The sequence below is a fragment of the Onychostoma macrolepis genome, chromosome 16, assembly GCF_012432095.1.
Source record: "Onychostoma macrolepis isolate SWU-2019 chromosome 16, ASM1243209v1, whole genome shotgun sequence".
NCBI lineage: Eukaryota > Metazoa > Chordata > Actinopteri > Cypriniformes > Cyprinidae > Onychostoma > Onychostoma macrolepis.
In genome coordinates, this window is record NC_081170.1 from 20,756,210 (window position 1) to 20,768,578 (window position 12,369).

Below are 12,369 nucleotides of genomic sequence, written 5' to 3' on the forward strand. Positions count from 1 at the left end.
ATGAAAATTTGCTGAAAATGTACTTACCTTCAGGCCACCCTAGATTTAGTCGTTTTTTTTTATTTATTAAAAAAAAAAAAAAAAAAGTCAGAACAGATTTGGAGAAATGTAGCATTTTAGCATCTTTTGCTCACAAATGCATCCCCTGGAGTGAACGGGTGCCATCTGAATGAGTCAAAACGGTTGATAAAAGCATCACAATAACCCGCACAACCCCAGTCTATCAATTAACATCTTGTGAAGCAATGAAAAAAATTGTTTTATTTTTATTTACCATTTTCACTTGACTAGTGCATATTTCTCTCCTGATTCAGACAAGACTGCTTTAACTGCAGAAAGCAATGTTATGGATAAAGAACGCATATTTTAGCAAGAAATGATGATTTTAAATTAGAATCTTATTGATTTCTCTTTTTTACAAACTTTTCACTTTTTTGGAATAATTGTTTTGTTAGCTATTTGGAATCTCCTTCTGACGGCACCCATTCACTCCACTGGAATCATTGGTGAACAAGTCATGTAATGCTACAATTCTCAAAACCTATTTTGAAGAAATAAAGTCATTTATATCTTGGATGACCTGAAGCGGAGTAAATTTTCATTTCTGTGTAAACTATTCCCTTAACTGGCAAATTAATTGAAAAAGAAAAACCAAGTCAAAGATAAACTAATTTCCTTCCCCAGTTTCAATTGTCCAACAAACACACACAAGAACAGAACAAATATAGACTAACACAGCTTTTCTTTAATAAATAAAAGGAAGAATCAAATTGCTCCCTAAAATTCCTTTATTTCTTATTAATTTAAATAACTTAAATAATGGCCACAAAATGCCCTATTGTTTATCCACAAACTTTTAAATATGGGCAAACTGTTTCTGCAAACACATCTTGTCCAAAGTTCATATCACTTTGTTAGAGAGTATCTTTGGGAACTGAAGGCCCCATATAATGTAACAACGGGCAACAACAGACTACCAGAGAAGATTCCTTAACAGCCTTTTGATTGAGAGACCAGTAGAGCCAGAGAAAATTGCAGCTGTGGTCATATAAAAGGAATTAATGTTCTTATTGAAAAGTATAACCAAACTACTTCATTTCAAAGATGAGACTGAACACTTCTGGCTCATATTTCATGATTAACTATTAGCCCCATTGCTCTACCCTGACTGGCCTAAAGGCTTTAAGGACTCAATCTCAAGCATCAGTGTCAGGGAAATATAGCCGTTCACTTAAAAATGGAAAAAGGCCTTTTGAAAAGTGAACTACAAAATAGAAATGAACAGACAAATTTAGTAAAAACTGGAAACAATTAAAATAATACCACACACATAAAAAAAAAATAATTCAACAAACAAACGTAATATTCATATGACTAATATTCAGACCACATTTTAACTCCCTCTCTGTTATTCCTGATCTCTTTCACCACAAACTCAGACAACGGTCATATTCTGTGCAATGTACTATTCTTCATTAAACCCCTGGGGGAGGAAAAAAAAAAAAAAAAAAAAACACCTTAATGGGTTCAGTCCAACTACAACAGAACAGCATTACAGTAATTGTCCCATCACACCTGCAATCTAAATATATAATAAATTCTGTGCTGACAGTACACACCAAAATCCTGCTTAGAGTCATGATAACTCTAGAGGCCACAAATGAACTGTGTCAACTTTTACTACCGTTTTCATACTCTAAACAATTGTAAAACCTCTGAAACACAGATGAAAACCCCTTTTGTGAACGAAACAAAGAGAATTGTCAAAGACAGTTCAAGTCCTGAGAGCAAGTTGAAAGAGACAAGGGAACAAAAACGAAAGGAGTGATCTGGTAGGAGCATGACAAAATGAATGTGTTATCCTAAAAAAATGGTAAGACAGATTAAGGAGGAGAAAAGGTGGTCTGCACACTTCAATATTTATATGTACACAAAAAACACAGATTCATTCTCTCTTATAGCCGCCTCAGAGCTCGTTTTTTATCCGTTTTCTTCTTTGCAACTATACTGGTATTGCTACTGCTCGTGCCGCTGGAGCTGCTGTTACTTAAATTGTTGGCGGCAACACCATTTGTTACCAAACCAGCCCCGGCTACACGTTTGTTTGGGTCTCCTGCATGCTTTTTGGGTTGGGGTCCATCAGCAGGCTCTTGAGGGGCCCCTGACGTGCCTCCCATAGCATGGATCTCTGTTAGAAGGTGAGCACGGGACGCATACTCCTTATAGTCCTCCAAAAGTAACCTCCCAGCCTCTTCGTTCAGGGCCGACTCTGGGTTAGGATGGATCAGAAGGCACTTGATTGTCTGTGAAAGAAAGAATTAGAAGGGTGTGGATTATAATAAATATGAGTTACATGATACAGTACAGAAAAAGGTACCATTTTGGAAGTTAAGACTTTTTAATAAGATCTGATGGTCACAAAATTCTTATTTCCATGGCCAATTTCTAACCCAGGGGTGTCAAACCCAGTTCCTGGTGGGCCGCTGCCCTGCAGTTTAGTTCCAACACTGCTCCAGCACACAAAACGTAGTTTTCAAATAAGTCAGAAGGACCCGATTAGCTGGTTTAATTATGGTTGAAGCTAAACCAGGGCCTAAAATTAACACTCGCCAAGCACCAAATGCGTTGGTGAGTATATGTAACAGTGTCAAGTCGCCAGTTGGCGGGTAAAACTTTTACAAAATATAACAATACAATGTAGTGAGAACAACAGCCAGTTTTTAAAGAGATTCGCTGTTTCTGACGTAAGCAAATAAAATAATGTTTTCCGAAGACAAGATCATAGTGATTAGCTGTTCTGTCATAAGCAACATGAGCGAATCAAAATAAGATAGAAATGGGCTGCTAAGGTCAGGGAAGTGTGATGGCCAGCTTGTCCCTAGACACGGTTCTAATAACTTTTACCTGAGAAGATATTGCTGCTTCATTTCAGAAGATTAACTTTTCCCTTCTTTATTCTTTATATTACGCCGCCTAAACGGTGCAGTGAAGTACGCTGGAGTTTGAAAGGTTGCTTGTTCGGCTGTGCATAGACACCGAGACGGTTTAGACAGCGCACCAGTAGCGGATCGAAAATCGGATGTGTCAGATCCACATCATGTGAATCAGGTTTTAAAGAGACAGCGCTGCTTTTAAAGTAAAACCTGCTGAAGTCTGTCATTGATGTAAATCAAAGAACAAAAGAAAAAGAAATCACTCGACTGCTCTCGTCGTTGATTAACTTTTGTAGCTTGAATAAAGATTAATCTGCATAGTTTACGCATACACAATTTATAGTTATGTGAAGATTATTTTAAAATCACTTAGCTAATATTTCAGAGTCTATTAAATGTTAAAAATAACGGCTTTCAATTATATTGTAAGGTTGAATGGCTATAATTAATGGGTAAAATTGAAGGAAAATGCATTTAATAGAGATACCAGTAGCAGTATAGATAAATACTTAATAATAGGCTACTTCGTAAAAAGATGCCATTAAAAACACTTTATGTTGTTTCTACATTAATTTAGAGGTGAAATTATGACAATACAATATGCGATTAATCAGGATTACAGAAAAATTGAAAAAGACTGACAGACAGCACTAATATTAACCTTTTATAGATTTTAGATTTCAATTTAATTTCTAATTTTATAGGTCTCCCCAGAAAGAGATCAGGACAGCCCTCACCCCCTTGGCTCCTTTCAAATTTTCAGTTCGATAATCCAGCCCTCAAATGAAGCTAATTGAATAGCCCTGCTCTAATCTGTTAACATGGGTGCGGTTAAAAAAAAAAAAAACAAATCCGTTTTTTTTTTTTTTTTTGTAAGTAAAGGACAAATTAAAAACATTGTAAGTATGTTTGGTCATTGTAGTAGTAATGACTGCCTGTTTTTGCAAAAAGAGTTTCATGGCTGGTAAAATTTTTTTTAAAAATAGTTTTAGGCCCTGAGCTAAACTCTGCAGGGCTGCGGCTCTTTAGTAATTGAGTTTGACACCCCTGTTCTAGACCATGTGGTCATTGTATAACACAGCTACACTTGAAATATCGATACGGTTTTTTTTTAATAAAGAAAAAAAAAAAAATACATACACCAGCCATGAGGTTCAAGGTCTGTTGCACACACATATACATACATAAACCCTATTCGGACGGGACTAGTTTTACAGGGGGTCGTTAGAGAAATGTGTGTTTCACAGAGGTACTTGGCAGATTCGGACGGGATTAAAATCACCATGTCTGTGTTTTTCTCTCACAACCTCTGTAATAATTCCAGAGCAAATTAGCTACTGTTTTACAGCAAACTCAGTGATCCTCTGAGAAAACTAATCCCGTCTGAATGCGGTGTCTGTGATTGCCGGTGAGATTTTTATTTTTTTTCCACAACACGTTTCCTTGTGTGTTTTGGCCAACGTGAATTACTGTAGACACTCTTACCGCGCTCATGTTTGATATATTTGCCTCCCAGCAAAGAAAAAAAAATAAAATAAAATCAACAGCCAGATCACGTTGACCATTCAGACTGGCTATTGTAATATTAGCATCAGGTAAAATTACTTGCGTTCATTTCTGCACTCAATTACATAATGTTTTAATTACATATGCACCTTTATGAAAATTACACACAGGTTTACTACAAATAAATAACTAAAGTAAAACTAAAGCAACCACACATTAACATGGCTTTGCTATACTAGCCATTTAGCTTCACCATGGTTTTTGTAGTAAAACTGATTATGGGCTATTAATTGTAATCAATCCGAATGACTATACACAATGCGCACATACAGAGCACATGATCTCTGAAACGCCCAATGTCCAAAACAGACCCTCCCACCTCTGTAATAAACACGATGTATGTTTATTAGATGTTAGTCCCGTCCGAATTGGTACATGAAAAAAAAATCGACGTCAGGTGATGAGAATTGAAACTCAAACGTAGTTTAGAAAACTAGTCCCGTCCGAATAGGGCTAATATATATACATATAAAAAAAATTAAATAAAAACTGTAAGGGTGAGTGGGGCATACTGATCCATGACAATGTATTTATTGTTGTGTGCACGTATCTGTTTGTTAGTACAAAATAGAATAGAAACGTTTGGGATCAGTAAGATTTTTAATGTTTTTTTTTTTATGGTCTAATGTCTATTTGATCAAAAATACAAAAAAAACCCTGTTATTTTGTGAAATATTGCAATTTAAAATAAGTTTTCTATTTTAATATACTGTAAAATATAATTTATTTCTGTGATGAAAGCTGAATTTTCAGCATCATTACTCCAGTCTTCAGTGTCATCCTTCAGAAATCATTCTAATATGTCGATTTATAATCAATGTTGGAAATCGTTGTGCTGCTTCATATTTTTTTAGGATTCTCTGATTAAAGTTAAAAAGAAAAGCATTTATTTAAAAAATAAATTTTGTGTTACAATATACAATGCTACTCAAAAGTTTGGGGTCAGTAAATTGTCCTCTCTTATTTACTTTTTTTTTTAAAGAAATTAATACTGTTATTCAGGAGGGATGTGTTAAATGAATAAAAAAATCATAGTAAAGACTAAGACAAAGAATCAACGAAAAAAGTATCACAGGTTCCAAAAAACAATATGAAGCAGCACAACAGTTTCAACACTCATAATAAATCAGAATATTAGAATGATCATGTGACACTGAAGACTGTAATGATGCTGAAAATTCAGCGCAGCATCACAGAAATAAATGATATTTTAAAGTATATTAAAATAGGAAACCAATATTAGAAGTTACAATAAGATTTCACAATATTACTGTTTTTTTCTGTATTTTTAATCGAATAAATATAGCCTTGATGAGCAGAAGAGACTCCCTTAAAAAAAAACAAAAAATATTAAAAATCTTACTGATCCCAAACTTTTGAGCGGCAGTGTACATATGGTGAAAAAAAATAAATAGAAGTAGAACCTTGGGGTAAGATGCTCCATCAGAATTGGCACAGAAGCCAATTATTAATTATTTTGTTGTCTTGTTGCATATTGTCACTAGTATTACTTTTTATTTAAATCCTTGTTGTAATTCATGGTGTTATCGTTCAGTAATTTAATCAATTAAATGCACATTTCAGATATTGCTGAAGGTTTAACAGGACAGGGAAAAGTTGAAATGATACTTACTAGCAATACATGTCTCAGGCCCAGCTCTGCCTTCCAGTCTCTTTTCAGCACATTGACACAGATCTCACCCTTGTGCCCAACATTAGGATGGAAAATCTTTGTGAGGAAATAGCCTCTGGGAGGTGCAGCAGGAAAATCCTTCCCAAGGACCAAACGCATCCGGAACACCCCTCCCGCATATGGAGTTCCTTCTGTTGTGAAACAGGGAAAATGTAAAGTTAAGTTCTGGCCCTTAAAAAAAAGAAGAAAGGAAAACAACTAATAAAATTCACTACTTTACCTGGGCCCTCAATGGCAGTGTGCAGCTCTGTGATATCCTCTTCACTGGGGTAGATTTTAATCCCCTCTGGAGGGTCTGCTGCCAAGGCAGAAACCTCTTTATAGACGAGTCGCAACACTTGAGGCGGTAAGTTCTCCACGTTTGAATTCTACAAAATGTAAATTAATTTAAAAAAAAAAAAAAAAAAAAAAAAAGAAATCAGTGTCACAAGCATGTACAGCATTAATAGCTACAAAGTGACATTTGCTGCGAACGTTCATGACAAAAAAGACGACTTAATCTGTCTAGTTTCATGGCAGTTTTAGGGAAGCAACAATCCTGAAAATACACTTATTTTCAGCAACAAAGTTAATGACCTAATAAGACGTACTTCAACGAATGGCACGACTACTACTTCAACATCCGAGAAGTACAATTTGTTCTAGAAACATAAAACAGTGAGAAGGTGCAAATTAAAGTCAAAAACAGGACGAAAAAATGAAATCAACTATGTGAATGATAAAGTTTGTCCTAAAATAATAAGTTACAGCTTGTACCATCTGATGACATACAACCTAAACTGCTAAAAAGTAACGAAAATAAACAGAAAACCTATCTTCTTATATTAACCTAACAGTTTGAAGCACCATACATCGATTTTCAAATTAAACTTACCATTTCCAGCTGTGTGGGGTTTTATAATAGCCAGCAAATTTGTCTCAAATGAGAAAACTTGGCTACCCAACCGGCCGACGAGACTGATCCGGTGATCCACAACGAGACCGACGAAAACCACCGATAACGAATCTAAAAGTTGCAATCAATCAAGACTGCAAAATATAGCAAGACGTTTCAAGAATTTACAAGTTGTCAAAACCAATTTCTCACTGTAATGTCGGTCGGCTTGCTAGAGTTGCTACCAAACCAGGCTAAGCTAGCGATGGGCTTGTTGAGTAATTAAGATATCTAGCTATTCTCCTGAGCTTTCCTTTGTGAAACTGCTATCCGATGTTGTCCTCAGATGAAATGTGCCGTTTAAAAGTCTTAAAGCCCAATGTGTTGTCAATTTCGTCTGATAAAGTTGGTTTGCTCGATAGCTAACTGCCACAGACGGCTACCGTAGCCTGTTATCAGCTAGCAGTCTTTTTGACACAGGAACAAAAATACAATTCGTCTAAGAAGCAGTTCGAAAGAGGTTTAACCAATCAGAATATGAGAAGCATTGCACGTGCGCGACAATTAAATCCCTCTAGCCAATCAAACGCTTGGGTTACGCTGACGTAGTAGACCTCGGAAACCTCACGGACCAGAGAAAGTTGAGAATGCGAAAAATGCTCTTTGGTAATAGGTGCGTTTGAATAACTCATGCCCTCCCAAAGGCAGGGACAAATGTTGCTTCAATTCACGATCCAATGAAATAACATCAACAAGGCGTTTAATCTATCGTGGAAGCATTTAGTGTCACTCTGCTATGTCCTTTTTAAAAAGTTTTTGTTTAACCTAAATCATTTGTAGCCTGTTACGACGAGCCATCTTTTATATTTAAAATAACTTGAGTTGTGAATCACATGGTCATAAATGAACTCACAGCAACTATTTCCTGTTAATTAAAATCTGTGATAGGCGCGCCGCAAACATTAGTCACATAGGTTCTTTTGTTGTTGTTGTTTTCTGTAAAGACCTCCATGCCAGTCAAATCTGTAATGTCAACCCAAAGAGTTTTGAGACCTTCTGAAGATCCCTGTTTATAATAATAATAATAATAATAGTAATAATAATATTTAATAATATTAATTATTATTATTGATGTTGTTGTTGTTGATGTTTCAATTTCCGTTTTATGACAGTGTTTTTACATTTATATTGCCAAAGGATTTGCGGTGTTGCTGTGTAGAAAACAAATGAAAATAGTGCAACACAACATAAAAACGGCTGTACTTTATTGTTTTTACTGACTATTTGTATTTATCATTACAATATTTATTATTATTAATGATAATAATAATAAAATTATTATTTGTATAAATTACATTGTAAAGAAAATAGCAAATTTATCATATAAAATATAAAAAGTCATACATGCTTGATATTGATTATTTACATTATCAGTTAGATGTAGACCCCCGTCATTTAGGTCGTCATTAGAACTGATTTTATTAAGTCAAGCTAAATGAAGGTCAATGAAAATTAATTATTTTCTGACAATGATTGAACCCACAAATCAATCCGATAATAAAAGTGTTTGTTGTACTGATTAACGACCGCTAGAGGGCACTCTAACCCTAAAGCTACGCTTCGTTTTGTACTACTTATTTTTGGAGTATATATTTTAGTTTTTACATTTTTTTAGTAGTAAAAAAGCTTTGTAGATTGTGTTCAGAATATATAACGTTCAACATTTGAAAGTAAACTGGTTAAATTGTAAGAAAAAAAAGAACCTGTAAAGTAATGCAAGTGTATAATAAAATAAGTGTCTGTTTTAACAACAACAATAATAAAAATAATAATAATAATAATAAAACGTTAAATAATCTTTTACATTTACACAAAATATTATTACAGTACAGTTTACAGCCAGGAATCAAATTTTGGTCTCTACAGAACTTCCCAAAATTATAATTTTTTTTTGAATAATATATGAATTTCCTTGGCTCTGTCCCTACTGAAAGGCTACTGAAATAAAAATGATTTCACTTTTCACAAGAGGGTTTTGATGATTAGCGCCCCCTGTGGAGCTCACATGAGTGCCTCTAGATGACCGCAAGGGGCGTTTCCTCAACGCAACAACAGCACAACTTCCGGCCGATCCTTACAGGCGAGAAACAGAGAGCGTTCTCTTTTCACAGGTCCTCGTAGGTTTAGTTATTAACAGTATGGTGGAACAATAAAGGTTAGTGTCACGGTACGTCTAAGCAGCGTTTGTTTCTTACTGGGGATAAATCATTGCTCCGCGGATTCTGTCTTCCAGAAGGTATGGTGATGATTTTGAGTCATGTGCTGTCAGCTCGCGTGAACGCGGGTACATTATGTGTTCATGGGCGTAACATTACTTAAATGTTAATCGACGAGCTGAATGTACTTGTGATGGCAGGGTGAGTATGAGCGAGGGCGAGGTGTTTCATGAGAAACAGAGACTGGAGCTGTGCGCTATCCATGCCTTGAACAACGTGCTTCAAGAGAGAGTTTTTACCAAGGAGACAGCAGATGACATCTGCAAGCGGTGCGTGACACACACACACACACACACACGTGTCTGGTTTGCTATCCTTGTGGGGACTCTCCATGGGCGTAATGCTTTTTCTACTGTACAGACCGTATATTCTATTGCCCTACACCTAAACCTACCCCTTACAGGAAACTTTCTGCATTTTTAGATTTTCAAAAAACTTAATTCTGTGTGATTTATTAGCTTGTTTGCCCGTGGGGACCTCAATTTAGGTCCCCACCGTGACACGAGTCCCCATGAGTCTGTGTGTATTCAGGTTTAAGTCCCCACCTGAATAGAAAAAACAGGTACACACACACGTTTGTTTTTGTGAAAAGTGGGGACATCCCATAGGCGTAATGGTTTTTATACTGTACAAACTGTATGTGTTATTGCCCTACACCAACTAAACCTACCCTTTACAGGGGGCTTTGTGCTATTTCAGATTTTCAATACACTCCATTCTGTGTGATTTATAAGCGTTTTGAAAAGTGGGGACATGGGGTAATGTCCTGAAAAGTCACCTTCTCCTTGTAATACCTGTCATACCCTTGTCATTATACAAATTTCCCCTTTGTCTTGTTCTGTATTCTCAAATCCAAAGCTGTCTGTTGTGTTTCTTTGCAGACTTGCCCCACAGTGTGTGATGAATCCTCACCGCTCAGTGTTGGGCACGGGAAACTATGATGTCAATGTCATCATGGCAGCTTTGCAGAGTCGGGGGCTCGCTGCTGTTTGGTGGGACAAACGCAGGTGAGTGTGACAGTGACTCAGTGTCACTTTAGAAATCATGTGATGATCATAAAAGGTGAGTTAATTTTTCTCCATATCTCTCGTACGCTGTAGGTCAATACAGAATTTGTGCCTGGACAAAATTCAGGGCTTCATTTTGAATGTCCCATCGAGGGTGTCACTGGGAATTGTGTCTCTCCCGCTGAGACGCAGACACTGGCTGGCGGTACGGGACGTCAACGGACAGTTTTATAATCTAGACTCGAAATTAAAAGGGCCTGCCTGTATTGGCGGAGAAACAGAACTCAGGTGAGACTTGCTATGAATTACTTATACATGTTTTTAAAAATTACTTAAAATGTACAAACTTATACGTTGAAAACATTGGTGCAGATGTTTTACACTTTCCAGGTGTGTACACAGTAAAATGAATAAATGAGACCCACATATATCCAAATGTCACTGATAATCAGTGCAATGTTGCCCAGACACAATTATAATGATGCAGAACTGGTAATTGAATCAGAAAAAGAGCAGGACTATAATGGCAGATGGTTGGTAATATCACAGGAAATTGCAGTCAAGATGGATCACATGATCTCCTGGAGCCCAATTACATTTGTATGTATTGTGGCGTGATCGTATCATATAAGACAGGGCCTATCAGCACACATCTCCCAATTCAATATCGAATCAGTTTGATTGGATTCATTTACACACTCTGGTTTTAGTATGGGAAAGAAATTATATACAGAGAACCTTTTAACCTTTAATGAAACTCACAAAACGTAAGCTTTAGTAAGTTTTAAAGTGACCTTGTATTGTTGTTATTCTTAACTAAAACTGAACTGAAATAAAGATAAAATAAAATATAAATATTAGATAACTTAAACTGAATAAAATAAGCTAAAGCAATTAAATTACTAACTGAACTAAAACTAAAACGAAATAAAAATCAGTTAAATCTCAAAATATTAAAAAAATGGATATGAATGACTAAAGTTTAAAATCAAAGTCAAAACATTAATGAAAACTATAACACTATATATTAATTCCAAAATAACATTAGTTAAAAGTGTTTATTCAGTGAAAGGATCCATCAGATTGATTAAATGATTACTTACGAGTTTGCCTTTTTAAATGTTTAAACCATGTTTTAACATAATCTTACTTTATAGACCCTGATAAATACAAATTAAACCTGCTTTACTAACGTAAGTAAGCTAAAATGATTCAATAACTGGTTTTGAGAACGCCAGACACTTGTGTGCGATTATTAGTGAATGAAACCCAATAAATCATGATCTTTGTTTTTATTGATTCTTCATTCTATCTCCTCCCAGGTCATTTCTCACTGAGCAGCTTTCTCAGGATGTCGCAGAAATGCTCCTTGTCGTCCAAAAGGAAGTAGACGACGATGGAACGTGGCTGAAAGCAGACGACACCAGGAAGTGATGAAACTGAACATTCTCTCTCTCTTTCTCTCTCAATGTGGAGTAACGGCGGAGAAAAAGAGAAACACTGGAGCACCAAGAAGCTTTATGGAGAGCAGCACTACAGGAAGAAGCTCGCTTTCATCCACACGAAGAGAAGTCCGAGAGAATGATCTAGTGTTGCCTCGTATGAAGGAGCCGTTTATCTGAAGTCACACTGGCTGTGCTTGTGGGAGACACTACTATAGCTGTGCCAGCCACGTCACGCTCCTCTTTTCTCTCTTTCTGTCCTCTCAGGAACTACCATCTCTCACTTTATCTCTATCTATGCACTCCACTGCTGAAGTAGATCAAAGATTTGTGTGTCTTTGTTACAACTATGCACAGAAATGGTACTTTAGAGTTCAAGTATGTATTGTTCATTGCCTTTTAGACGTCCGTGTACATCTTACTATGCATAAACAAAGGAGATAAGAGATTGTAGCTCTATCTCATGCTCACGTCCTTTACTCTCTCAAGCTCTCTAGCAAACTGCCTCATTTACATCGACTCAGTGAAAACCACCAAATAGAGGGAAACTAAATAAATTTGATTTGTTATTTATTTAC

General features: G+C 36.1%; 2 protein-coding genes across 3 annotated transcripts; one reads left to right on the top strand and one right to left on the bottom strand.

Annotated features, from left to right (window-relative positions):
• Positions 1-202: 202 nt before the first annotated feature.
• On the bottom strand, positions 203-7,616 carry ube2s (ubiquitin-conjugating enzyme E2S). 2 transcript variants are annotated; one of them, XM_058747646.1, is made up of 5 exons: positions 7,280-7,616; positions 7,067-7,198; positions 6,413-6,560; positions 6,133-6,323; positions 203-2,303 (listed from the first exon to the last, which is right to left on the bottom strand). In XM_058747646.1, the coding sequence occupies exons 2-5, from the start codon at positions 7,067-7,069 to the stop codon at positions 1,956-1,958; spliced, it is 690 nt and encodes a 229-aa protein (XP_058603629.1). In that variant the 5' UTR covers positions 7,070-7,198; positions 7,280-7,616; the 3' UTR covers positions 203-1,955. The 2 variants fall into 2 exon arrangements, with proteins under 2 accessions (XP_058603629.1, XP_058603628.1); XM_058747645.1 differs by having other exon boundaries at positions 7,067-7,616.
• Positions 7,617-9,129: 1,513 nt separating this feature from the next.
• On the top strand, positions 9,130-12,368 carry josd2 (Josephin domain containing 2). Its single transcript, XM_058747650.1, has 5 exons — positions 9,130-9,362; positions 9,483-9,611; positions 10,224-10,349; positions 10,443-10,637; positions 11,672-12,368. The coding sequence occupies exons 2-5, from the start codon at positions 9,490-9,492 to the stop codon at positions 11,781-11,783; spliced, it is 555 nt and encodes a 184-aa protein (XP_058603633.1). The 5' UTR covers positions 9,130-9,362; positions 9,483-9,489; the 3' UTR covers positions 11,784-12,368.
• The last annotated feature ends 1 nt before the right edge of the window (position 12,369 follows it).